Source organism: Canis lupus, chromosome 21 (assembly GCF_003254725.2).
Source record: "Canis lupus dingo isolate Sandy chromosome 21, ASM325472v2, whole genome shotgun sequence".
Lineage (NCBI taxonomy): Eukaryota > Metazoa > Chordata > Mammalia > Carnivora > Canidae > Canis > Canis lupus.
Genome location: NC_064263.1, coordinates 42,678,020 through 42,705,026, shown reverse-complemented (window position 1 = coordinate 42,705,026; position 27,007 = coordinate 42,678,020). Strand labels below are relative to the sequence as shown.

General features: G+C 53.3%; 1 protein-coding gene across 6 annotated transcripts in view; it reads right to left on the bottom strand.

The window, feature by feature from the left end:
• Positions 1–5,261: 5,261 nt before the first annotated feature.
• Positions 5,262–27,007, bottom strand: part of NAV2 (neuron navigator 2) — a 722,151-nt gene continuing 700,405 nt past the window's right edge. For all 6 annotated transcript variants that reach the window (XM_049099111.1, XM_025459747.3, XM_025459751.3 and 3 more), the window contains 7 exons: positions 23,530–23,765; positions 21,053–21,207; positions 20,766–20,837; positions 19,151–19,347; positions 17,908–18,026; positions 12,096–12,299; positions 5,262–8,801 (listed from right to left, as the gene is read on the bottom strand). In XM_049099111.1, the coding sequence (XP_048955068.1) occupies positions 8,676–8,801; positions 12,096–12,299; positions 17,908–18,026; positions 19,151–19,347; positions 20,766–20,837; positions 21,053–21,207; positions 23,530–23,765 (1,109 nt within the window). In that variant the 3' untranslated portion in view covers positions 5,262–8,675. The remainder of the gene's footprint in view (positions 8,802–12,095; positions 12,300–17,907; positions 18,027–19,150; positions 19,348–20,765; positions 20,838–21,052; positions 21,208–23,529; positions 23,766–27,007) is intronic.

Below are 27,007 nucleotides of genomic sequence, written 5' to 3'. Positions count from 1 at the left end.
AAAAAGAAAGGCCTAGGGCTGAGCCCTACGCGTCCGAGCATCATGCCCCTAGCCTTCTGGGATCTAAAGGGACTCCCAGACGCCGGTTTCATTCAGTCATGTCATAGTTCATCGCCACTGGCATTTCTCCTGGGGCTCCATTTTCTCCCATTACCAGCAGGAGCTCCTTGGAGGCAGCTCTAGTGTCCCTTCGCTAGGTGTCCAGGGGCCGGAGCCCTCCTGGGCTTCCCCGCACAGCGCATCAGGGCTCACCTTGTCCTTTTTCTGCCCTCCGCCTGGGATCAGCCACTTTTCCAGGTTTATTTTTTCTGAGTGGAGAATCGTATTTAGAAATAAAAGATCTGGCTGCCAAGTCGGCCTCGTTGTACTATAACATCATCACTTCTGAAGGCAGAGGGAGAGTTTTGCCAAGAGAAGTGGGGCCAGGTGAAGGACTGGCATTGCGTGGGCTTGGCTGCCCTCTCGTGGCCACCGTGGGGCATGAGAGGCGGCCCACGCGGAGGAAGGGCTGGAAGGAGGGAGGTGGGTCCCCCAGACCTCAGGGGAAGCCCGGGGCAGTTTTTGTCATGCTTTCTGGGCTGGCGGTGATGAGCCACACTGGAAGGCCGCTGAGCTGCTCCAACCTTTCATTAGACAAATGGGAACACCGTGGCCCTGAGAGTAGGCCACAGGACATCTCAAAGGACATCTCAAAGGTCACTCAGGTCCCCAGACTCCAACACTCTTTCCACCGTGTCCTGCCTGAAGCAGCCCCACCAGGCAAGCTCGACTCCAGACACCACCTGGACTCACCTGCCAACCCGGGGAGGGGATCCCTCTGCTGCTACTGTATCAGGTGGTCCTCCTGCCTTCGCTTGGACTCCCACCCGGTTCCATCCTCTGAGGTCCCCCCAGCTCCAGCCTCTGTTGCAGCAGACCTTGCACGGCCCAGAGAAGCCGAAGCTGGGAGGACAAGGACAGTGGAGGAAGCGCGTCCCTGGATCTGTGAGGCCGGTGTTAGCCCCATTTCACTCGAGGCGGCTTGAGGCACAGGGAGGCGGCCGTAACGTGTCCAGGCCCACACATCAGTAAATGTCGGGGTGCGTGGAAACCGTGCCTTTGATTTACAGGTTGAGGAATCGACTTCTGAGAATTCAAACCAGGAGCTAGTGGTGGGATCAGGGTCAAAACCTTAATCTGGGGCAGCCCCTGTGGCTCAGCAGTTTAGCACTGCCTTCAGCCCAGGGCGTGATCCTGGGGTCCTGGGATCGAGTCCCACGTTGGGCTCCCTGCATGGAGCCTGCTTCCCCCTCTGCCTGTGTCTCTGCCTCTCTCTCTCATGAATAAATAAATAAAATATTTTTAAAAACCCCACAAAACCTTAATCTGTTCGTTTTCAAGAACTGCATTCACAGGATGCAGTGGCCAGGAGGGCAGCCTGGGTTAGCGTCTACTTTCTCTAAACCTTATTATGAAGCACAACTTAGAAGAAAGTGCCCCAAAAGCAAAGGCACACGCAGCTCAATGATCTCTTACAAAGCAAGTGCTTGTGTGATCACCATCCAAGTCATCAAATAGGATGATGTTGACAACCCAGGGCCCTTTAATTCTCCTGACCGCTGCCCCTGCTCCATAGCTTACCGTCTATGCAGACACCCACCCCGGGTGGTGTAGCGTGCACTTTGTAATCATACTTTTGGCAGCCTTTCCTGTCTGTCTGGTCCTCTCAACATGCACCCAATATCTACCCACAGGTCTTTTTCTGCTGTGTGACACTGACCTATCACAATCTTATTTGTCCTTCCACGGTCGGCAGATGTGTGGGTTGTCTTTTGTTATAATGAACACAAGAACTGCTACGAACCACCGTGTACCTATTTCTTGGTAGGTGAGAACTTCAGCATATCCTTTTAGGGGGACACAATTCGATCCATAATAATAATTAAGAGTGGAATTGCTGAGTTGTCTTATCAGGTCCTGAGAAAGGACTTGAGTGTGGCCGGCTAATCTGTGCTGTGGTGTCAGGAAGCACGACTGAGGGCAGCACTGGGACCAGGGCGAGGTAAGTGAGGTGTCAGGGGTACAAAATTTAAGGCAGACTCACTCTCGGGGGTGTGTCCTCACAGCAGCTCTGAGGGCAGGAGTAGACGAGATGTGACAAGGAAGGGAGAAAGCTGATAAAGAGCTTCTTAATTGTCATGATGGGCGATCGGGGCTCAGTCCCATTGGGAGCCTCTGAAGAGCCCTGTCGCCCGCTTGTCCCACAGAGGAATGGGAATGCCGGGCACTCTTCCACTGACTCCTGGGCCTTCCTGGTCATAGATCATCCCTCAGGGCACTAAAACTCCTGTGGGCTGCTGTGCCCTGGGGCTGAGGGAGCTTCAGGGGCGCCGGGGAAAGGTCTCAGGCAGGGCAGCAGGACACACGGGGGCTCGCAGTGGCATGCTGTCAGCACGCCAGGTGCCCACGGCAGGCTCAGATGGATCGAGGCATCAACAGCATCTGCTACAGCCCACACCTTGCAACGCTCAGGCCGCTCATTTGGTGCATCGAGTCCATCGTGCTACAGACCTACGTGCCCCTGCACCCATTGTGCAGCCCGATGCGGGGCTGGATCCCAGGACCCTGAGATCATGACCTGAGCCGAGGATAGATGCTTAACTGACGGAGCCACCCAGGTGCCCAGGTGCCCCTGTATTAAGTCTTGATATCTGGTAGAGAAATCCCTCTTGGCTTTCTTCTTCATTGGCTATGCTTCGCCATTTGCATTTCTAAATAGATTTAAAGCCATCTTGTCAATTCCATAAAACTGTGTTGGTCTTTTGAGTGGGATTGCATCAAATCTATAGTTCGTTTTGGAAAAACTGATATCTTTCTAACATTGACTCTTCTAATCCACAAACATAATCTCCCCTTTTCTTTGGGTCTTCCTCAATTTCTTCCCAACTTTTTATATATTTCTGTATAGAAGGCTTGCGCATCTTACATTTCATTTATTCCCAAGTATTAGATATTTTTGACGCTCTTAAGTACCTTTTAAATTCTTAAACTTGGGGATCACTGGGTGGCTCAGCGGTTTAGCGCCTGCCTTCAGCCCAGGGCCTGATCCTGGAGACCCGGGATCAAGTCCCACGTCAGGCTCCCTGCATGGAGCCTGCTTCTCCCTCTGCCTGTCTCTCTGCCTGTCTCTCTCTCTCTCTCTCTCTCATGAATAAATAAAATCTTAATAAATAAATAAATTCTTAAACTTATGGCTGCATATAGATGTTGATTATTTTAATTTTTTTTTCAAGTAGGCTCTACCTCTAATGTGGTGCTTGAACTCACAACCCTGAGACCAAGAGTCACGTGCTCTACTGACTAAGCCAGTCAGGTGCCCCAGTTCAGCTGGTTTTCATGCATTGATTTTGTAACCCACTAAAGTACTCAACTCATTATTTCTAATTATCTATCTGTGAATTCTTTTGGATTCTCTAAGTACATAATGTTATCTGTGAATAAAAAGTTTAATTTTTTCCTTTCCAATCCTCTTGCTTCACTCCACTGGTTAAGGGTCTCTTACTGTGATGCTAAGTGGTGACAGGTGTCATCTTTACCTGCCTCCTAACCTAAATAAAGAATATTTTACATTTTATCATAAAATATGAGGCTTTCTGGGGAGCCTGCAACTCTTGGTCTCGGGGTTGTGAGTTTGAGCCCCACACACTGGTGTAGATTACTTAATAAAATAAAAGATGCTTTCTATAGTTCCTACTTCTATATATTCCTTGTAAATATTTAAGACCTGCTGATTGCAGCCTTGTGAGAAACTCCAAGTCAGACGACCCAGCTAAACCACATCCAGGCTACTGCTTCACACGAACTGAGAGAAAACGTTTGTTGTTTTAAACTAAACTTGGAGAGTTACACGGCAGTAGGTAATGGGTGCATAGACCTCCCCTCCCACCTAAGGAGACTGCAGCATCATGTGGCAGAAGGGGCGTGGGTTTTAGAACCCAATACAATGGTTTTGAAGTCATCGTACCCTTTACATATGCTGATCCTATTACCTAGAAAACATCAGAACAGATTGTGTAGCAATGGGTGGAATATTTGACATGGGAAATCTTAGAAATTCAGGATATCTGGTTGCTGAACCATTGTACCAGCAACCCTTCATTTTTTTTTTTTTAAAGATTTTATGTACTTGTGAGTAAGAGAGAACAGGAATGAGGTGGGCAGAGGTACAGAGGGAGAAGCAGACTCCCCATTAAGGGGAGGACTCGACCCCAGGACCCTCAGGTCATGACCTGAGCTGAAGGCAGGCACTTAACCGACTGAGTCACCCAGGTGCCCCTTCCCCTTCATTTTTTTTTTTTTTTTTGGCAGGCACTAAAAACTGCCTGTGTTGAACATCTGGATTCTCTCTCTCCCAGTGGTTGGGCCACTGCGGTGCATTATGGGGGTTGTACCTTATGAGTTTGACCTCTCACGTCACCGGCAGTTGAGTTAGCTGTGGAGAAATTATTTCCCATCGAGCCCACAGGCCTCACTTCAAGCCTTTAAAATCTTTGTGGCTGCTGTTAAAAGCAACTGCTAAGAGGTGATATCATCTCCCACCGCCTATGCCCTGCAACGGATGCCAGCTGCTCTGTGGAACGGGGCCCCTAAGATTAGAGGCAGCCCGGTGAGGCAGGATTTGGATTTGGAAGATGGGGCTGGAACTCCACCTCCTCTCCCTCTTAGCTGACAAGTGGTTTTCTCTGGGCCTGTTTTGTTCACTTGTAAGATGGAAGTAAGAATATTTATCTCCTTGGGGTCCTTTTGCAGATTATACTGGAGCATTTGGGAAAGCAATTTGGCTATTAATAGATATTCAATATTTTTTTTTTTTTAAAAAACACCTTTCATGTGCCAAAGCTGGACACTGATACAGCTTGCTGCTCCCAGCGTGGGTCATGTAGGGCCCAGAGCACGGGCATTGCCTGCACGTTGGTGAGACATCAAGACTCTGGCCACACCCTGGACCAATCAAGTCAGAATTTGCATTTCCGTAATATCCCCAGTGATTCATAAACTTGGAGAGGAATCCAAAGTTGTGCATTTCCAGGAAGCTCCACACAAGTAGCCACAAGTCAGATGAGAAGAAGGAGGAGGGATACAGATGGTCTAGTGACAAAGACAGGTTTGCTAGGGTTTGGGCCTCTCCCTGTTTACTGTATCCAAGGAAGAACGGCTCGCTGTTGGCGTGAAACTCAACTCCCACAAAGACTTGCTCTAGCACAGAAAAGCCAAACCACTAATCTGAATAAATAAGCATCAATTTTATTGAATCATGAATAATTTAAGACTGGTACAATCATCAGCTTTATTCTCTATGACGTGGGGCATGATCTCCAGTAGATCGATGGCAGATCCAAAAACCTCATGACAAATGAAAATTAAATAGGGAGGACGGGAGGGAAGGAGGAAGGAAACATACCGTACACAAAATACTCAATTCCTAGTTTTCTCTTTAAAAATGGCTAGAAAAAATTCATCAAAATGCAGCACTTTAATCGATTATTTACAATTTCTATGTTACAGTGAAAAAATGTACATCTTATAGGACATATTTCATAAACTGCTCCACTGGAAACAACTAGATTAAAACAGCAAACCTTCCATTTAATATCCACAAAGTTGGATTGTTTTTTTTTTTTCCTTTTGAAGTAGATTTACCACCATCAGATCTGAGTACACGGAATTCCGAAGTTGAAGCATCAACAGTAAAATAAAAAATGTCCCCAAGACACAACAAAGGTCTAGGCAAGTCTCGTTCCTTGTCCCACCCCTACCCCACCCCCAAACTTAAATTAAAAGATATTCCCATCTCATTTATGGCCTGTATAATTCTTGGCAGTTTGGGAAGAAGACTTTTGGCTTCCACTGGTAACTCAACGTAAGTGTTGCATAGAATTTCATATATTTTCAGAAAGTAGCCTAACTGTAGAAAAAGGCAAAATGGAAGCATTTCGGAACAGAGCCCTAAATGAGCACAAAGTCACTTTGTCAAAGGTGAGCGACACTAACGTAAAATATGACCGAAAGAAGAAATGTGCGTATCAGACAACCCTGCTTCCCGAAACTTGAGGAAGGACACGGAGTTGTGAATCACACGAGGGCTACGCGACTTCAAATCAACTGGTCACTAGTCAGGCAGCAGCAGAGACAAGAGGTCTCGGTTCTGAGCCTGGACCTGGTGGGAGGGAAGTCTGTAGGATAGGAGAGGGGAGGAGACAGAGAAGGTGTCCTAAAAACAAAAACAACAAAACAAAACAAAAAAAGGGTTTCAAATGATATTGGCAGGTGTCTACTCACAAGGTGACTGGGAAAACTGCCCCCAAGGAGAGGTCTATTTTACCTCCTCCCAAATTCACAGTATGAGCGTGTAAGGTCATCGCTGGGAAACAGATTGAGAAGGACCACTCTGTAGGTTTACCAGAAGGCTCAGGCTGTGGCCCGTGGTCACAGGCTAAATCCATGGTTGAAAATTTTTTTATGGAAAACAAAACAAAACAGGACAAGACACACTCACACACCCAGATGGCTAATGAAGGCTGCACGCGATAGCGTCTGAGTTTACGGAGATTAAATGAGCAAGGACAGCACGGAGAGGTCGTCCGTTCACCAGCTAGTGGGGTGCATCCTCCTTTTTCCTTTGAGGAGGAAGAAAATGGGTGTCATCCAACGTCATGCGAGCCGTTTCAGGTCAAGTTCTCGTGGTGAGAAAAATGAGACAAAGTGTACAGAGATGGACCTTCAGGAATAGAAATGTGGAAGTTGGAATAATAAAAAACCCTGATCGTGAACAGAGACACCCCCACTGGGGTCCAGTAGATTCTCCCTGTAAAGCAGAAACAAACCAACTTACAGATTTACCACTACTCTCTGTAAAGAAACTACCAGTATGTTGAAGACACGTGCTAGCAGGGTATGTATCAGCAAGGTCATGCGGACTTGTAGGAACTTTTGCCTTTTTCTGCATCAGACAGATCGCTGTCCAGTCAGAGTGTTAGCTGGAGACCGATAAGAACCTAAAAAAAAAAATTCATTTTTTTTTTTTTTCCTTTTTCTTTTACCCATGGTCACGCATCCACACAAATGAGTCTTTCGGATGAGAAAAGTCACCGCAACTTGAGTTCGCCTAACGAGTAGATGACTTTTTTTTAGCCCTGTTTGCTCTGATGGGGAAAACAAAACAAGAAAACAAAACAAAACAAAACAAAACAAAAAAAAATCATGGACCCCAGGCAGGCACAACACTCGTAAATGAACACGGTTAGTACAAAACCAGTAAGGCATCGCTTTGGGAAGGTCAGCACCGAAGAGGTCAGGCAAGACTCGTCCGGACGGAGGCCGGGGCTTCTGGAAGGGAGCGGCCTCCGGCCCCTCGTGGAGTTGCGTCACGTTGGTTCTGAGGAAAAGTGCAAGTCTTGTGCGAGGGGACCTCAGCACCCCACCTGAGGTTGGGGCTCGCACGCCTGAGGTGTCGATGTGCGTTCTGAAGCCTCGAGGACGAGAAGGCAAGGCCAGGTCCCGGCTCACCCGCGCGTGCAGGGTGGGGTCCTGGTCCACGAGAGGGGCCACGGCCACCCCCGGCCCCAGCAGGCCGCGGCGAGGGGCACAGCCGTGAGCGTGGACGCCCGGACAACCAGGACTCGGCAGGACCAAACCGAGACTCAACTCCTGCGGTTCTTTCTTTCACCAAAGGACTGATTCTGACCAAAGGTGGGGTGGGGGGCAGGGGGGTGGAGGGGGGGGGCGGTCTTCCAAATCAAAGAGTCAGGAAAGGGAGAAACTCCCCCTCATCTGCAAGGGGGTAAACCAGTTCTCCGAACAGACCAGCTCCCGCTGTCCGCGGTGCTCGGGGGAGAAACACCTGCTCGGCCGCTCGCGCACCCCACTCATGCTCAGCTCAGCAACCGGCTGGAGGCCGACGGCCCCGAAAGGTGCGGCCGAGCTGGAACAGGTGAGGACACCTCTCGGGCAAGGAGAGCACCATTTAGAAGGCAAACCCGACCGGCGAGCGCGCTGGGTGTTGCCCTAAGGGTCGCCCCGCGCGCGGGCAGCTCTGGGGTCTGGCGGGGGTGACCGAGCGGCGCCCCAAGTTAGCACCAGCTCGCCTGGGGGGCCGGCTGGGTGGCAGAGGGGGCGTGGGGGGCGCTGGCGGCGAGACCGGCCTGGAGGGTCGGTGCCGAGGGGCGGCTGGGAGGCCCGCCGGTGGGCTTGGTGGGCTCCGGCCTCCTCCGCTCCGGGAGGCTCACGGCAGGATGCGCTTTGCTTTCAGGGCTTCACGTGGCTTCTTGGGGTGGTTTTGTTTTTTGTCTGCTTGTTTGTGTTCTTTGTCCCCTTTTCATCTCAACGGTGATGATGCTTCCCCGAGAAGTGTTCTTCAGTGTCTTAGGGAGGTCACAGCAACAAGGCAAACGATAAGGGAAATGAACAGAAGGTAGTGCAGGTTCTCACTGTGGAAGGAAGTGGGGCCGAGGCGGCGGCCTGGGAGGCCCGCACCCAGGTCGAGGCTGGCGGGTGAGGGGTTCCGGGGAGCCCTGTGGCTCTCGTTGAGCTGCGGCCGGGGGCTGGCTCAGGAGGGCATCGTTGGGATGGGGCAGGGCACGCAGGTGGAGCAGGGCCAGGGGTGGGGGGAGGCGGGCCGGCGCCACGGCTGGCCCCTGTCACAGAGTAGACTCCAGGGACGAGTCCAGGATGTCGTCATGATGGCTGTTGCTGTTGGAGTCGCTGTCATAGCTCTGGGGGCTGGAGTAGTTGGCGGCCTCCTGCAGCCTCATCAGCATGTTCATCTGGGGACAGGGAGAGAGGGGGAGAGGGAGAGCGTGAGCGGCCTCCAGGCTGCCAGCCCTCCACCTTGGGCCTTCTCCAAGCTCGCGCTCCATCCTCCGGACTCCCCCTGGGTTGCAGCCCACAACGGAGGCCGTGGACACAACACCCGTGGCCTCTGGGCCCGGCTTCCAGGGTCCAAATCCTGCCTCTGCCATGTATGAGCCGTCTAACCTTGGGGAAGTTACTTTTTCTTTTTTCTTTTAATATTGTCTTTATTTATTCATGAGAGACACAGCAAGAGAAGCGGAGACACAGGCAGAGGGAGAAGCAGGCTCCCCACGGAGGAGCCTGATGCAGGACTCGATCCCAGGACCCGGGGATCAGGCCCTGAGCTGAAGGCAGACGCTCAACCACTGAGCCACCCAGGCGTCCCCAAATGCCCTCCTTGGGTAAGTTACTTAATCTTTTTGTGCCTTAGCTTCTTTGTTGGCCACGTGTGAATAATTGTACGTGTCCTACGACGTGGTGGGGGTGGACTGAAGTAACATACGCAGAGCACAGAACACAAAATAGGAAGTCTTCTGTGAATACAATATTTATTTTTTATTTGGAAACAACACACTCTACCCAAGTGCGGCCCTCAAATGGGGTAAAGATGCCCCGAGCGTCCCTGCTGCTGGAACAGGTGCATTTAGTGCTGCTGCCATGGAGGCACATGGCTCCCCCTTTGGGGTACACCCAACCCGTGGGTTCTTCTGGCTCTGGCCAGAGGGCGGCCTGGAGCCGGCTAGGCAGGGCCACCACGGGGGAGGCAAAGGACGGCACCAGTCACAAGCAGAGCCTCCAGGCACACAGAGGCCTAGATTTCAAGGAGGGAAACTCCGGGCCAATGACCTACGATCTCTGAGCCCCCAGACCCTCATCTGCAGAGCACCTGGATCTCCCAGGGCTGAAGTAGGGAATGAAATGACAGGATGCGCCTCAGAGCCTCAGCATAGGGCCTGGCGTGTCGCGTAGTAAGTGCTCAATAAATGAGATCTGCTGTTGTCCTCACCGTTGGACTTAAAGAGTTTAAAGAGTGTTCTTAAACCTTCCCTGTCTACAGTCTGTTGGTTATTTGCAAGTGAAAGGGGGGAACGAGGAACTAATTTTATTTGCAACGGTAAATTGTGTATTTTATGTGGCAAGGAAGCTAGAAAGTAGAGTCTCTCTGAGCGAAGGCCATGGAATCCAGCTGCTTCCTAGCCAGCTGCCCCTCAGATGCCGTGCGGTCTCCTGGGTGAGCCAGGGCACAGAACCACCATCGGGGGTGCCTACCTGTACCGCCACGACCGGGGGAGAGGTGGAGCCGGAGTACAGCGGGCGATCCTTTGCGGCTGCGATCGTTCACTCATCAAACGGCCCCAGTGTCCTTACGTACGTGTTCTCGAACAAGAACGAGTCAGTCCTATTTTCCTGGAGGCCTCAGTCTCATGAGCGAGAGAGAGGCCAGTAACCAAGAGAGCTATTCTAACAGAGGGACTTCTGGCCCTGGGCAGGGACAAACCCCAAGTATCTATTTGATAAGTGGCACAGCTCGCTTCTGGGGACCTGGGGTTGGAGGGCGAGTTCTGTGTGACTATCTCAAGAGCTTCAGGTTTTACCTAAACGCCCTTAAGTTGGGTCAGTGACACAAATACTCCTGAGTAAGAAAAGAAGGCCTGGGATGAGGGAGTCCTTCTTCCCTCTAGGTATCTCCTAAATTTTATTTCTATGTAAGGAAAGAGCTCTTGAGCTTGCGGCCATAAGAATGTCTCCAGGACTCTGGTTTTAGCCATAATTAATGTTAGACATGGGCTTTTTAAAGTCTGATCCTTTTTATCTGCAAAACCATTGCCGTAAATACTATGCATTAGGTTGTGCGTAGTAACACATAACAACTCCCGTTTGAAATATAGTCCCTGTTTGGGACGCCTGGGTGGCTGGCTCAGTGGTTGGGTGCCCGCCTTCAGCCCGGGGCGTGATCTTGGAGACCCGAGATCGAGTCCCACGTCGGGTTCCCTGCATGGAGCCTGCTTCTCCCTCTGCCTGTGTCTCTGCACCTCCCTCCCCACCTCTCTCTCTCATGAATAAATAAATAAAATCTTTTTTAAAAATGTAAGATACTTGGGCAGCCAGGTGGCTCAGCAGTTAAGTGCTTGCCTTTGGCCCAGGGCATGATCCTGGAGTCCCAGGATTGAGCCCTGCATTGGGCTCCCTGCATGGAGCCTGCTTCTCCCACTGCCTGTGTCTCTGCTTCTCTCTGTGTATGTCTCTCATGAATGAATAAATAAAATCTTTAAAAATAAATTAAGTTAAACATTGTTCCTGTTTAAAAAAAGAAATCTCCACAGGACCACAGCTCCTGCCTGCCACTCAGGAGGATGGCAGACAAGCCAAAGCAGTGATGATGATGATGATGATGATGATGATGACTATTATTATCTAGCAAATCAATTAGTCATTAAGGACAGAACAAGTCAGCTCTCTTTGCATCCTGCTGCATCCCTTATGAATACGTTCTTTCATCAAGTAATGCCAAGTTAACATTTTCTGCTGTGTTTTTCCTCTTGCCTTGGCTGCCAAGGGAGCTCAAGGGTAACGTGAAGGCATGATAATGGTCACTTATGTAAGGGAGGCTCTGGGAGTTGTGCTTCCACCTTCTTTAATAGAGCTTTTGATTTATTAGGCTTAATTTTGCAGTATGACCGTGTGTGGGTCTCAGGCAGGTGGAGAAGGCCGTAATGACGGTGTCACCGTCCCTAGTCCAGATTCTCCTCAGAGGGCCTCTACCTGCTTTCACCGCCACGGTGGGGTAAACAGCAAGCTCAGGCAGTGTGCAAGGCTTTACTCCCGTCAAGGACCTGGGGACCCGTACTCAGGCTTCCCTGTCCTCGAACCTCTCCTGGCCTGTGCCCCCCGTCAGCTGGCTTGGGCTTCTGCTCCGCAGCCATCGCAGCCTCTGCTTTTACCAGTGGGAGAGATCAGTGGGGCAGGACAGTGCCTGACAGGGGTGGCACTCAAAGCAGACGGGACATTTAGGTCGGGGAAAAACCCGCATCTGTGACCTTTCACCTTATACGATAACAAGCTTCAGAGGGTCAGAGGCTGGAGCAAAAAACCGACACCATGGACGATACTACTGGCCGAAATGTGACTACCCTGGGGATGGGCCCCGCCTTCCAAAGCATGACCCTGGCTCAGTCCCATCTGTACTCCCAGCATGCCTTGTGTCATGACCAATATATAGTAAGTGCTCAGTGAATGCTGAGCTGCCCTGGGGGCTGAGGACTCACCAGCGGGTCCCCTTCAGCATCGCTGGGTGGCATCTGCTTGCTTGCAGACCCTTCCCGAGGCATGGAGTAGCCGTCGAAGCCGACATCCTCAGGCCGGAGCTGCAGCAGGGGAGGCCACTCGTGCTGCTGTGGACTGGCGGCCCAGGGGTAGGTGTCCATCACCCACTTGGCGGGATCCTCCCAGGGGGCCCGCCTTCCATAGAGCTGAAAACAGGCAAAGAAGGAATAGTCGGGGAGTGGCCCGACACCTCTTCCGCAGCCCCGGCTTTGCAGCTTTCTGAGGAACTCCACAAGCCCAGCATCACGCCTTCTGTGACGGGAGGAAATCCACTCCCAGAATTCCAAGGAAGGAAGTCACCCAAGCTACACACCGCTTGGCGTGCTAAGACTGAAGCCGACACGCCCGAGGGGTCACAGGTGCTGGCTTGGAGTGAGGCTGACCTGGGCCCGCATCTTAGCCCTGCCACTGCCCCGCCGTGTCACTCTCAACTCTCAGCGTTGCTGACCCAACCTGAAAAGTGGCCTCCACGGGGCGGGGCGGGGGGACCCCGTGTGATTCGAGGCGGTTGCCAACTCCTGTGGTGTAAATACTCCTACTATGGCCAAACTACCCGTGTGGAATTGCTGGACTTGGAGCTGGAAGGGGGTGCTGACTGCGAAGACGACCTCCCACACAGGCGGAGCGCTGGGCATCCACACCACAGCGGTTACCAGCGGCCCCGGTGCGACGAGAGCCCATTTCTGGAGCAGCTCGGACTCTCAGGGCCCCTCCAGCAGCTCTGGGCACTTTGAAAGCAGCGCACTGTTCAGAGGGTATGCGCGGGTGTCGGAATTTTAAGTCTCTCCCTCTCTCTAGTACTATCCTTCAAAACTGGCCATGACAACTAACAGAAAACTACTTTATCACTTAATTTAAGGCCTTTTCTTAAGCCTTAAATATTTAATGACGAAATTATTCCAGTGACTTTTACTATCAATGCCAGGAAACCCGTACCCTCTTTCGGGGACAGAAACCCCGGCTGCAGCACCTCCCCAGGCGGGGCTCTGTAGGAGATAGCCAGGCGTGTCTTCGTCCTCTCCCTCTCCGAATGCCACCACTGCACCCACATCTTAGAGCTGACGGGGTGTCTGCAGGGCTTTACAAATATCACGTCTACCTACCAGCTGACTCCAAGGGGAAGTACTACTACCCGAGTCCCCCAGGTGAGGGGACAGGCCCAGGGAGGAAAGGCTGCAGAACGGGAATCCGAGTCTGTCCCGCTCCTCGCGCCACTGAGTCTGAGACGTGGGAGGTGTGCTGGCTGTGGCTCTGGGAGGCACCCCCTCTACAGGGCGCCGCGGGGTATAAAGAGCAAAGACTCCCAGACCACAATGTCGGCTCCTTCTGCCCTCCCCCATGACTCCTACAGGTGAGAGGCGAGAGGGGACTTGCTGAGAGAACACAGCTGAGCTCTGACTGTCCGGACAAACCACATCTATCCAGGTCAGAGGCTGCCCCAGCTGGAAGGAACTGGGGTCACCTGGCCTCATCTACCAGGTGGGGTTGTCAGGGCCTAAGCAGAAGCGCCAGGTGTGAAAGGTTATGGAGAAGAGCTGGATTCAAACCCAGGACCTCAGCTTCCTTCTCTGGGCCTTTCTTTCCCACTCCACCCCTGCTGACCGAGTCCACTTGGTATCTGCAAGAGCCTCACGACTCCGCCAAAACCAGAGCCAGGAGATGCAGACCAGGCTGTCCACCAGGTAAGGATGTGTCAACGTGGCTGACTCACGATCGCCCACGGCACCTCTGACCTTTATGTATGATTTGTCGGGGAAGCCTCCCACCCTGGCGGCCTGGCACACGGGCTTACCCACCGCTCCCCTATTAGCGACCGGCTCCTGCTGCACTCAAGACGCACGCAGCCTATGACCTCACTGCTTTCTCAGACACTTGCACCCCTCCCGTCTAGCACCCCGGCCCTGTCTGCCACTAAATCTTCCTTATCCTGGGGCAGTGGTGAGCTTCAGGCCTGAGAATTCAGTCTGGTGTTCTAAAGGCAATTCACAGTCTGGGCGAGAATGGATGACGTGAAGGTGTGCGTGTGTGCACATGTGGCTGTGCCAGGAAGGGAGAGGACACACAAGCACTAGGGGGAGATTCAGAACGGAGGAAGGCTGTCCTCGATTAGAAATATTTTTGCAGTTTTAGAAGTTTCTCTCTCCAAAGGGAGGATTGGGCCACTTTTCCCAGGCCAGATCTCACGTGTGAGGCTGAACCAGGGTCTGACTTCTGGAGCCAGTCTGGAGGAGGAGAGGCTCAGGGCTGCAGAGCAAGAGGCTGAGACGTGGAGCTCGTCAAGTCCTTAGACATAATATGGCCCATCATATTTTTAAATACTGTCTCTTCCCCTGACCCTACCACTGAGTAGCCGGAGGACCTTCGGGGCTCCGCAGAAGCCAGCCGGAGAAAACACTCTTCTAGTCTAAGCTTTTCAGATCACAGGGAACCTGAGGCCTGTAGACAGGAGACTTGCCCAGGGTCTCAGGTCGGGTCATCTGATTCATGGCCCAATGCTCTCTCCTTCCAGCAGGGGAACACAGGTCTCTGGAGTTGCTCCAGACTTTAGACACTTTAGACTAAATGTTTATAGTGATAGCTCCAAGGGGGAGCAGGACTGGAAACTGAGTCATAAGACAAATGTACGTCAGGCACACGTGAACATCATCTGCAAGAACAGAAAATATTTTTACAAGCCTCCACACTTGCCACTCGACATGTTCGAGACTGGGTGATGAATGGCTGGGTAAGTACCGTGGCAAGCAGAGGAATGATCATAAAAGCTCCCCCGCCCCATCGCGGAGCCCTGAGGCAGCTCTGCGGAGCACCGGAGACAGCTGGACAGAGACAGACAGATGGGACATTCACTTTCCCCTAGGCAGGGAGGGGCCTGGCATGCCCACTGACTCAGGGCTCAGACAATGAGAACTAAAACCTGGGCCTCTGTGAGCCTTCTGACTCCACAGAATGTACGGAGCTGCCAGGGGGACATGCCTACCGGCCCTGAGCCACAGTGCGTGGTCCTCATGGGCCCTGCATGCACATGTCAGGAGTCAAGGACCCTGCACATAATGAGCATGGACTCAGAGTAACCCAGGAGCAGTGGGGAATCAGACATTTTTTTTTTTTTTTTTTAAAAGAGGAATCCTTTTGTTAAATGAAATCTGATGTGGAGAACCACTCTACAGAATACAATACTTTGTTCCCTGAGCTACCTGAGGCTTCTGGGAGTGATGGGGGTCCTCGGGGCAGCCTGAAAATCACAGAAGTAATGGAGTAGTCACCAGACCTGGCTCCAACGATGGCTCATCACACCCCACTGAGTGAACTTGGATAATCACCGAAAACTCTCATGAGCCTGGTCTTCTCATCTATGAGCCACTGAGTACTCACTGGGCCGTTAGAACTAAATGAGATCAAGCACATCGCAGCGTCCAGCAAGTAGCAGGCCCTCGGTAAGTGCCAGCAGACGTTCCTTCAAAGCCAGCGGCCTGAAGAACTCACCAGGTTTCCTCAGGAATCAGTAGATTCTGGGGTTTTCCTGGGCTTCTCGGGATCGTGAGGTCACAGGTTAGGGCAAGGTGGCTCACCTTTGAGCAACGTGGTACAGCGCTAACTCTGGCTGCCTCCCCTGCTTGATCCCACACTCTTGAAAGATGGTCTTTCAAAGGACCTCACAGCAAAGGGAAGCAATGACTTCTTGCCTCACGTTGAACTGGTAAGTCCCATGAGATGTGGCAGGTCTCTGTTCCCTGCCCCCAATGGCCTGTTCTACAGCCATCCCCAAATCCTGTCAACCTGTTGCCTCCTCCCTCTTGGTGGGAAAGAGGCCCAATGCTCCTTTGCCGTGAACTCCAGGAAGGGCAGCTTAGACTCCACCTTTATAGCCGTGCCCCGAAGGCCGCCTTTGAAATTCAGGCCCAAAGGAGCAGGGTCTTGGCGCGTCCATCCTTGGTGAGGACCAACAAGGGGCCAGTTGATGCGTAGTTCAAGGCTGGAGCACAGTCCGTCTCCACTCCCGGCTTGTGCCTCACTGTGCATGGGAGGCCCTTGTGCAACAGAGCCCACGGCTTCTTCCAGGCACACCCTGAGGTCACTCCCTATCCCTCATCACAAGATAAATTCGGAGCAAAGCAGCAGCAGATGAACAAATGAAAGGTAAGGCAGAAATAAGAGGAAATGGAGGAAATGGTGCACTTCCACCCCTAATTCCCTCTAATTGCGAGCCGTGTGGGGGTCTCCCGGGGAAGCCGGGCACACCGCAGCCCCTGGAAGTCAGTAATAGAGAGGAGAGGGGCTTCTGAAATGAAACAGACTTCCAGAATCCAGCATGTGGGAGATGCTTTCAGTGGCCTAAGAAGAGGAGTGACTGCATGGCTGCTGAGGTTTGTGGCCTCACAGATCATCTGACTAAAGACTAACTTGGGGTCTGTCGACCCAGGTCCCTGAATTTACCCACCCAGGGAGGTTCAAAGATCTGAAACCCCTCAGACCTCTCTTCATGAAAGCCACATGACGCAGGAGAAATGCTGCCATCAGTGAATGAGCTTCACACACGGCTAACCGAGGACTTGGGGCTGACCAAGTGACCGCCTAATTTCTTGTTACGTCGCCTTCACTACGCACTTCTACATCTACACAGTGGCCTGCATTTGCAGGACCCGTGTTCCCATTCAATGAAACAGCAGTCACAGAAAGCAGAGTACATTCTTTGCCCAGGTCTTCACGTCCCGAGCGCCTCTGAAACCATCGGCGCGGCTGCCTGTCACGTAGCAGTTGCATATTCGCCAGGCTTGGCCGGACGTACACAAATGACGAACAGAGACTGCAGCCATTCCCGGGCTCCACCCTACACGCACGTAGGCGTGCCCCCTCCTGTGTCCCGCACCGGCCCACGGCAGCCTCTTGTCTCTCCAACTGCCCAGGAGCCCCTGGGAACCGGGCTGCTTCCTGGATTCTTCAGCTGCGCCCGTCGCCTGCTCCAGCTGCCTGAAGGCTCCACAGCGACACTGTCGCAAGCTCCAATTTAGTGCTAAGCCTCTGGCATTCAACGCTGGGCTGAATGAGAAGTGAAGGATGCTGCCCTTCCAGCTGCAGGGCAGGGACATGCAGCCTCGTGGGCCCCAGGGGCATATGGGTGGGGGAGAGGTGGGGTGGGCACGGGTGTCCTGGTGGCAAGTGCTGAGTGCAATGGGGCTGAGGCCTCAGAACCTGGAATCCAAGCTAGAGGCCCGGACTCAAATCCCAGATTCCTTAAAGTGTCACTTTTATGACCTTGGGCGAGTCACTTACTCTCTTGGAGTCTTAATTTTCCCCTCCTGAAAAATGGAGGAAAAAAAAAAAAATCTCTGCTCAAGACCCAGGATTGATGCAGGGCTTGAGCTGACCTGCAGACAGGAGAGTATTTTGCAAACTGTACGCTTCCATTTCTTGGGCACTCACTGTGCTGAGCACTGCGTGGCCGGGCCTGCATCTAACCCTCGCAATCACGCCTCGCGGTGGAGACCGCTGGCCTCCTCTCCCAGCAGCGAGGGCGCCGCGCACAGAGAGGCTGAACCGCTTGCCTGCGGTCACACGTAACAGTGGCAGAGCCAGGATTTGCATCTGTCCTACTCTGTGCTAGCCTGATGGCCTCCCCGCGGAGGGGTAGTCACGCCATGTCGGTCAGACGTCTGCAGGAGGAGGTAACGGCAGCTCCTCTGGTCCCCAGGACAGTCCCGGCCCCCCACCCGGCCTCCCAATTTTGAGGAGGCTGCTAGCAAGTGTGCCGCTCACCTGGAGTCCTTCTCTGACGGCTTCCAGGAGATAGGGGATAATGGAGTAGTTCCACAAATCGGTGAACCATACCCTCGAGCCATCCACATCGATGGGGCACGACAGGAAGAGCCGGGGGCCTGGGGACCACAGGGAAAATCAGTCAGAGCCGAAGTTGGGGGTTAAGAGAAGCCATGGTCCGAACAGACCCCGCAGGAGGGACCCCATGATTTTCCAGATGATGGCACAAGTACCAGCTGCCGGGTGGTGGGCACAGGGCAGGACACCTGGAACCCGTCACCCCACCCTCGGATCTCTCTCCCCCAGAAAGTCATCCAAAAGAGAGGAGGGGCTTTATGGAGGAAGGTGTTCACCGCAACAGGATTAACCCTGACCGCTGGCAAGAGAAGCGCATTCCGTGTCCGAGAGAAGAGAAACGGTTTACGCAAATGGTGTACAGCCCCATTCGATTATCCTGCAGCCTTTGAGAGGGACTGTGAAAACGGAGCAGCAGCACAGTTGCTCAGGAGACAACGTGAGATAAAAAAGAGCATCCTGGGCAGCCCGGGGGGTGCAGCGGTTTAGTGCTGCCTTTGGCCCAGGGCCTGATCCTGGAGACCCGGGATCGAGTCCCACATCGGGTTCCCTGCATGGAGCCTGCTTCTCCCTCTGCCTGTGTCTCTGCCTCTCTGTGTCTCTCATGAATAAATAAATAAAATCTTCCAAAAAAAAAAAAAAAAGGGCATCTTGTGTGCATGCTATGTTTGCCACCACACAAAGCATATGCTTCTGGACGAGGGCAGAGAACAGAAGCTCAAATTAAAGCTAAGATGGTGGGATGATCGTCGTCTTTCCTTCTCTGAACCCTAAGCTTCAGGAATGTTGATGGCATTTTATTTTTAAAGTGGAGCCAATGTCGCCGGGTGGTTTGCGCTCGGGGGAGCCTCGTGGTGGGGGCTCTTCGCCCAGCCGGCAGTGTTTACATCAGCCCGGGCGGGATGCGGGTCTGTGCTGCTGATGAGCCCCGGTGCACTGGGCAAAGAGGGGGACAGAGACACAGCACCCAGGGTAGACGACCGGCAGTCCGGGGTCTGCCTCGGGCTGTGATCCTCCCTCTGTCCCCTTCTCATCCATGGCGACAGTGCGGCCTCTGGCTGACTTGCACCTGCCAGTGCTGTCCTGGCCAGGGCCCCAAGGACACTCATCTGAGGTGGCCGGAGTGCCAGGAGCAGTGCCTGTCCCCCCACCCCAGCCTCCCACCTACCTATGGTGACGTCTGAGGAGCTGTGAGCCTCCAGGAAGCGGTTGAGGTGATGCCAGACCTTGGGAATCCAGTCGATGATTTTCACCAGCTCCATGTTCCGCACCCGCCCACTGATCTCTGTTTCCATGAGCTTCCGCCTCAGGAACCGGCCTAGGAAGCCCTTCACGGGCTCCGTGTGGTTGGCACAAAGCACCCACCTGCAGGAGAGTCAGCAATGCTTTTCAATGATGAGGACTGACAAAAACGATCCCAGCCTCCCCAAAGCTCAGCTCCTCAGATCCGGAAGGCGTCTATGTTACTAGGACAGGCTTTACTGTGCACCCAACACTGCTCTGAAGGCTGCACACACAGCGGCCCTGTGATGGAGCTGTGACCGCCATCCCCCTTTCACAGACGGAGATGCTGAGGCACAGACAGGTTGCACCACTTATCCAGGACCAAAGGGCTACTTAGTAGAAGGGCTAAGATCAGAACCAAGATGGTGCAGCTCCAGAGTCGGAGCTCTAACCACTGAGCCTGCTGCCTCTCGTGCTGGAAGTCAGGCCCTGGGCTGGCCTCTGGAGCTGCAACAAAGACTAAGACACAGTCCGGTTCCCCAGAAGCACACGGTCTAGTGGAGGAAGTAGATAAAGCAAACAGAGGAAGGAAACGTGGCAAAACCGGGCAATCAGAGAAGACTCTCAGAGGAGGGGAGGTCTGAGACCAGAGGGGTTTGGGGTGGGGGCAGAGACCATGCTGTGGCATCTGCACAGGCGCATGGGTATTTGGGGAAACTTCCAGAGAGTCAGCGTGACCAGTGTCATTCAGTGTTCAGACTTGACCCGCCAACCTAAGGAGTCTGATTCCATTTTGGAGGCAATAGGGAGCCACTGAAGGGCCTCAAGCATGAGGGTTTTACGATCAGATTTGAATTCTAGAATGCTCACTCAGCTGCCGCTGGCACAGCAGATGGCCTGGAGGGAGCCAAGTGCGGGCAGGCGCGGGGGTTACCCCAACAGCCTGCTGGGAGCTGTGGCGGTGGGGCGGGAGGAGAAAGCATGACGAGACAGGCCAGCCTGGATGCAGAGGTGGCCATGATCTCAGGCCTGGGGGAGTCGACGTTTCTAATGATCACAATTCAGGTCCACTTTCAATAGATTTCCCTGAGAGATGCCTGCAGAGTGGCCAGGGGCCTACCACAGAGCGGCTTCTCAGCCGCATCCAAGGGCCCAGGCAGGAGAGGGGGGTGGTGCGGTCACCTGGGAGTCGGTGCAGGGCGTCCAGCCACGGCAAGGCAAATGGCAACGCGACTTTGTACCACGGAGCTGGACAGTCCTTCCTCATCCCCGCAGGAGGGCAGCCCGGCAGAGAGCTGGGCCACAGACCCAGCTCTGAGGGGACATTCATAAGTGACGGCCTCCACTGCTCTGACCCCCTGGGGCGGAGAGTCAGGGACACCCGGGCTCCAGTCTCAGCTCTCCACTGACCCTCCCACGTGAGTCAATTCTCTCAGCCTGCCTGTCCCCATTTGCAAAATAAATCTAACTGCTTGCGGCTGTCCAGGGAATTAAAGGAGCTGGCTGGGGAAAATGCTCAGCACGCTGCCATCGCCGGCGCTCGAAAAGCAGTCCCTTACCTGAAGTTGTGATGAAGCTGCAGGTTGGGAGTAGAAGAGGTAGCCTGGTTCATTGTGCCAATTATGTAAGGGCTGTGGGGACACGGAGGACAAGAAGGCTCTGTGAGTCAAAGGCAAGCCAGACAAGGTGCTCACGGAAGCCCACGACACCCGCATGTCCACGCAGATAGCTGTTTGCCTCCCCCGCCCCCCACGCTGACCCCGGGCTGCACGTGCACCGTGCCCGCACCCCCACATCACATGGCTGCCGTCCTCTGGGGGCCATGAGGTCCGGAGCTGCCCTTTACCATTTATGGTCCTTGCAGTTAAGCAGCCCGTTGAAGATCTCGCCCAGGGAGCTGACGTGATGCAGGTTGTCCAGGATGATGACGAGGGGCATGTCCGCAGCATTGTTCTCACTGGTGCACTGGTCAGCAAGGTTGGACAGGTACTGGCGCAATTCCTGTGAACGAATAAAGTGGGTGAATGCACCCCAATAAAGATGTACATGCTCAGAGCCTTCACTTGGCGGGTCCCACAGCTGCGGAGGCCCTGCAGGAGGCCGTGTGGTGAACGTGTGCTGAGTGCCCCTCTGCTATGCAGCATCTATCTGGGGGCTCAGGAGACGTGGGGTGGGCAGGGGGTGAGGAAGGCCTGGGTCCTGCCTCCTGGAATTCACTAGGTAATAGAAAACCTGCCTTGGGCAAGAGCGCGGTGGGGTGCCCAGGCATGGTTTTGTATTCCTGCTCTATCGCTTCTCCAGAACTGTTCTTTCTTTTTTGGGGGAAGATTTTACTGATTTATTTGAGAGAGAGAGCAAGGGTGCACATGTGCTTGCACAAAGTGATAGGGGAGGGGCTGGGGGAGAAGCAGGCTCGATCCCCCTCGATCCTGAGATCATGACCTGAGCTGAAGGCAGATGCTTAACCGACTAAGCCACGCAGGTGCCCCAAGAAGGGTCATTTTTCTTGATTTTGCTTATGATGCGCACCTTCCAGTAAGCTCCCAAGGGCAGGTGCCTCATACGCTTCTGTACTTCCCCTGCACCTTCCTGAGAGCCAGAAGCCGTTGGTGGATCAATACAGCAAAGGACCCCTCCCCACTCACAGGCAAGCACTGCTGATTAGTGCCATCACAGACGGACAACCAACAGTGCAGGGGAGAGGGTCTACATGCAGAGGGGGCTCTGGAAGGTCTGGGTCAAAGGGTAAGCTCCGGGCTGCACTGTGGAGAAGAGGTAGGGGATTGGCTGGAGTTGGATGCAGCCCAGCACGGCTGGGGCGAGGGGTGTGTGTCAGAAGAGAAAGGGAAGGAAGATAGTGCAAAAGGAGAAAGGCTGAAATGGCGAGCGGAGGACCGGCCAGGGACCAGCATGCCTGCCTGCTAGTATGACCGTCACAGCAATAGCGCCCAGGGACTTGGAGCCTCACGTACAGAATTTCCGTAGCCCCACAGTGAGCTTCTTGGGTGGGCCCTGGGATTATCTCCATTTTACCAATGAGGAGGCTTGGGCACATCAAAATCAGGTGCCGGCCTGAGGTTGCACACACCGAGGGGAAGCAGCAGGGCTGGCTCCAGACTCAGGGCTTGCCTCCATGTGTGCCTCCCTTCTAAGTCAAAATGTGGCTTGCTAGCATCGGAAAAAGCCCCACTATTTATGCTACTAGTAATTTCTTCCTTTAGCCTCCTTTCCACAGAGGGCTCCTGGCTTCGGGCCCCTGACAAGCACAGAGCTTCCAGAGCTTTCCTTCCCCTACTCAGGCTCGTGGGGTACGGTTGGTGAGCTGGACTCTGCAGAGGGTGCTGGTCAAGGGGCAGGTGAGAGGGGGCTGAAGTCTAGCCTGGGCTCGACCCCCAGCCACGTGCCTGGGGTCCTCCTCTCACTGGCCCCAGGAGGGGGTGCCTTCCCTTAGCAGAATCCCACAGAGACTCTGGGGACCGGTACTCCGACAACTTCTCTCTATCCTACCCCTCCGTCAAAATCACCCAGCAATCCTGTGAACGGCACAGATTCCCGGCTCACCCAGGAAGAGCGATCATCTGGGAATGAGGTCTAGGAATCTGTCTCTTCGGGCACGCCAGGTGATTCGGAGGGCGGGAGAGTCATCTCCCAATCACCTTTGGCTCACCGGTCCCCTTGCTGGGGGCCAGCCAGAGCGCATGGTCCATCACCTCCCCACGTGTGAACAGTGAACGGGCTGAGAAAGCACTTGAGGATCTCGGCCCGGGACGTAGGACCAAACGTCTCTGCTGGTCCCCGTGAAGCAGGAGTGAATCTCTGTGCTGCCTCTGGAGTCCACTGCTCTGGACCATGCGAACGGTCCTAGGCACGTGGCCACCTGCCTCGAGCCCAGGTCCCTCTTCTGTGACACGAGGGTAGCAACACCCTCTCCCTTGAGGCTGTCAGGAGGCCGTGCGCTGGTCATGGGCAAGCGGGTCTGTGAGGCGGGCTAGGATCATTAGTGTCATTGCTGTTCCTCAAGAGTATGTTTCATTTGGGAGAAACAACAGCACCAGGTAGGCACATGACAAATTCTTGGTAAACGGATACGGGTGCTTCTGGGGCGATCCTAAGCGTCAGAGCCAGCTCGTAGCGGGCAAGTGAGAAATGAACGAGCTCGCCTTATAGAGGGCACTCGGCGCGGGAAGTTGTGGGCTAGAGCCTTCCCTCCGCCACCCCACCCTGACGTCCTTCACCAGGCTCTCACGACCCCAAGGGAGAGCACGTGGGCAAGGCTGCTCTCCCATTGGGGCGCCGGCGGCATCCTCCGGACGACCCCCTCACCTTGCTGGACTTGTGGTCCACGTTGAAGGTGGCGATGACACCGTCTGTCAGCTCCCGCCCCTCCCGAAGCACCAAGTACTCGGACAGCCGGTTGGCCAGGTAGGTTTTCCCGGTGCCGCTGGGGCCGGAGAGGATGATCCGCCGGTGCTCCACCAGCAGGGAGACATAGCGCTGCAGGATGGGCTTGGGGATCAGAGACTCGAACACCAGGGAGTCCAGGCTGTTCTCCGCGAGCCCTGCATTGGAGAGGGACAGGAAGGGTTTGGAGCCACCTCTGTGCGTGCCACCCGGGACTGCCTGTCTCTTTCCATGGTGGCCACTCCTCTGAGACTGCTGCCCACCCAGGTATATGGGAGGCTGGGCGCTCGGCTCACGGGCACCGTGTGGGCTAGCACCTGGCTAGGCCTCCGAGGCTGACTTGCCCAGACTCAGACTCAACTTCAACACCCAGGCCCTCGGGCGCTGTCTGTTTTCTGCAGAATTCCTAAGACTCTGGGCTCTGCTTGCCTGTCTGAATTCACCAGGCTGCTGGGGTCTGCCCAAACCAGACCTGAGCCTCCCGTGTCTGCCAAGACCCTGGGGTCGCCCTGTCACCCTGTTCTCTCTTGTGCGCCACGGACCACTGCTGCCCACGCTCAGATATGCCATGAAGGTAGCAACACTTTCATCTTTATTTTATTTTTTTATAAGATTTTATTTATTTATTCATGAGACACACAGAGGCAGAGGGAGAAGCAGGCTCCCTGCAGGGAGCCCGATGCAGGACTCAATCCTGGGACTATAGGATCATGCCCTGGGCTGAAGGCAGAGGCTCAACTGCTAAGCCACCCAGGTGTCCCCACTTTCATCTTTAAAACAAAGAAATGTAATTGATCTCAGGGATATGAGGACTATAGGTGAAGGCTGAGATGCCACCCACCAAGGGCTCAGAGCCTCAACAATGTCAAGAGGAAATGTAGCTTTCCCCTTTCCTACCTGAGACAACTCCACCAGTCAGGGCTGCTGGCTTTTTTATTTTAATTTTTTAACATTTGTTTAGTCATTTTTAATGAGACAATGTGCACACGTGCATGTGGGGGTAAGGCCAGAGGGAGACGGAGAGAAAGAGAACCTCTCCTTTTCTGCTGAGTGCTGGGCTGGACCCCACAACCTGAGATCATAACCTGAGCCGAAATCAAGAGTCAGGATGCTTAACTGAGCCACCCAGGTGCCCTGGCTGTTGGCTTTTTTATAAGAATTATTTTCTTGACATCATTCTCAAGAGAAGATCCATCCAAGGTTACTTGTCTGAAACCTAAGATAATTCTGTTAAAACTCACCTTAAGAAAACTAGTATATGTAGGTAAAAAAATAAAAAGCACTTATTCTATTTTTTTAAAGATTTCATTTTTAAGTAATCTCTATAACCAACATGGGGCCTGAACTTACATGCCCGGGATCAAGAGTCTCATGCTCCACTGAGTGAGCCAGCCAGGTGCCCCTATTTATTCTGTTTTATAAGGGCGTATTATAATTTGACATAATTACTCACTTTGACTAATTATTCACTGCAAACAACCCCTCAAATGCATTTATATGCTTGTATCTAATCCTCCCCCCACGCCCCCCCCACCAAGAATGGCCACTATATGCGAGAGAGTATTCCAGAATGACCATGATGAAGGTTTCTAAATGACTTATCTTCTGGGTACAGGCCTCTCCTGGCACTGAGCTAAGTGTAGCTTACACTGGTTGAAACTTGATGCAAAGTACGTAAGGCAGGGTCTCTTGTCTAAACCTAATAATAAGAGAGGGGAAAACCCACAAAAACATCCCTCTCTACATATGTGCTGCTTTTTTAGCCTTTTGCCCTAAAACCCCCTGGGAGTGACTGCGCTGCTGATGAACTCACTTCAGGGCATGCCCAGTCACACCCCCGCCCCAACCCCGGGGGACCCTGGAGGGGACCATCCACAGCCCATGGATCTCTCAGCTCAAACTCTTGCATTGTTTACAGTGTCCTGAAGGCCTAAGTTTCAAGCACTGCCAGAAAATAGAAGTCAGGTGTTGCTTAAAAATAAACCTGAGCTGATCCCTCGAGATGCCGCACCACCTGACATGCTGACGGTTGCAGATCGGGCTCTGGGGGAGCGGGGAGGGTGGCACATTCCCCCTTGACAGACCACCTTGTCACAGTTCCTACAGAGGTCTGGTGTCTGCAACAGAGGGCTCCTTTCACCCCTCAGGATCTGCAGCTGCACCTACAAGTGACAATGCATGCTCCCCGGCGTGGACCAAATGCAGTCTGAACCTGTGACGTGTTCAGGCTTTCCCTGAAGGGTTCTTGTAGTGCAGCCCTGTTTTGGTGTGCCTGGTACCCCTTCCTCCTGCCCCTCATAGTCTGACTCTTCCTTCTTAAGGGGAGGTTATCCCAGGTGGTTCAAGAGGCGCTGACCCAGCACCTGCAGCCACCCAAGGTGCGGGCTTGCAGCCAGGCTTGGGCCAAACCCTCTCCCTACTCGTAATGACCGGGTCAGTGACGGCCATTTGACTCAGGTGGGCCCAGAATCATCTTGAAGAATTTTCTGTCACACTTTTCCAGAAGGACTTTCTCTCTCTTTTAGGTTGCCAAGCCAGAAGGATGAAGCAGGGCTACCAGGGCCATTTTGGCAGCCGCGTGCAAAGAGCTCAGAAAATACACAAGGCAGAGGCAGGCCTGGTTCTCACACACTGTCGGGATGCCCGGATCCAGCAGTGTTTGAAGTGTATTCCTGCATTTTCCAGGTGCATTTAGAATTTCCGCTAAAGTTAATTTGGGGTAGGTGCCTGTCCCCTGCAGCCTGAGGCCACAGCTGTGCAATTTCACAGAACGCTGTGTGTGAGGCTCGACTGGTAACATTAGACTTGTCACTGGCAGAGCCGGGTGGAAACTGCTGCTCCTAAAGAATGGTGGGGTGCTTCTGGAAAACCTTGCAACCAGGAAACAAGGTTTGCATCAAACAACCCCAATAGCACGCTGTTAAAACTCTAGTCCAGAGCTGCGCCTTATGGGGAAGTAAGAAACGGGACACCCTGAAGGTTGAGCTTTGTGCAGTGTTTATTAATCTATATTTTTGCGGGGGAGTTCATAAAATATAGGGGAAAAAGGAGTTCTGCAGTCAAATACATTTATGTCAGATTAAACAGCCTTCTTTTTTTTTTTTTTAAGATTTTATTTGGGCGGCCCGGGTGGCTCAGTGGTTTAGTGCCGCCATCAGCCCAGAGTGTGATCCTGGAGACCTGGGATTGAGTCCCACGTCGGGCTCCCTGCATGGAGCCTGCTTCTCCCTCTGCCTGTGTCTCTGCCTCTCTCTCTCAATCTGTGTCTCTCATGAATAAATAAATAAAATCTTAAAAAAAGGAGATTTTATTTATTTATTTGATAGAGAGCCAGAGAGCAGACGTGGAGGGAATGGCAGAGGGAGAGGGAGAAGAAGGTTCCCTGTCAAGCGGCGGCCTG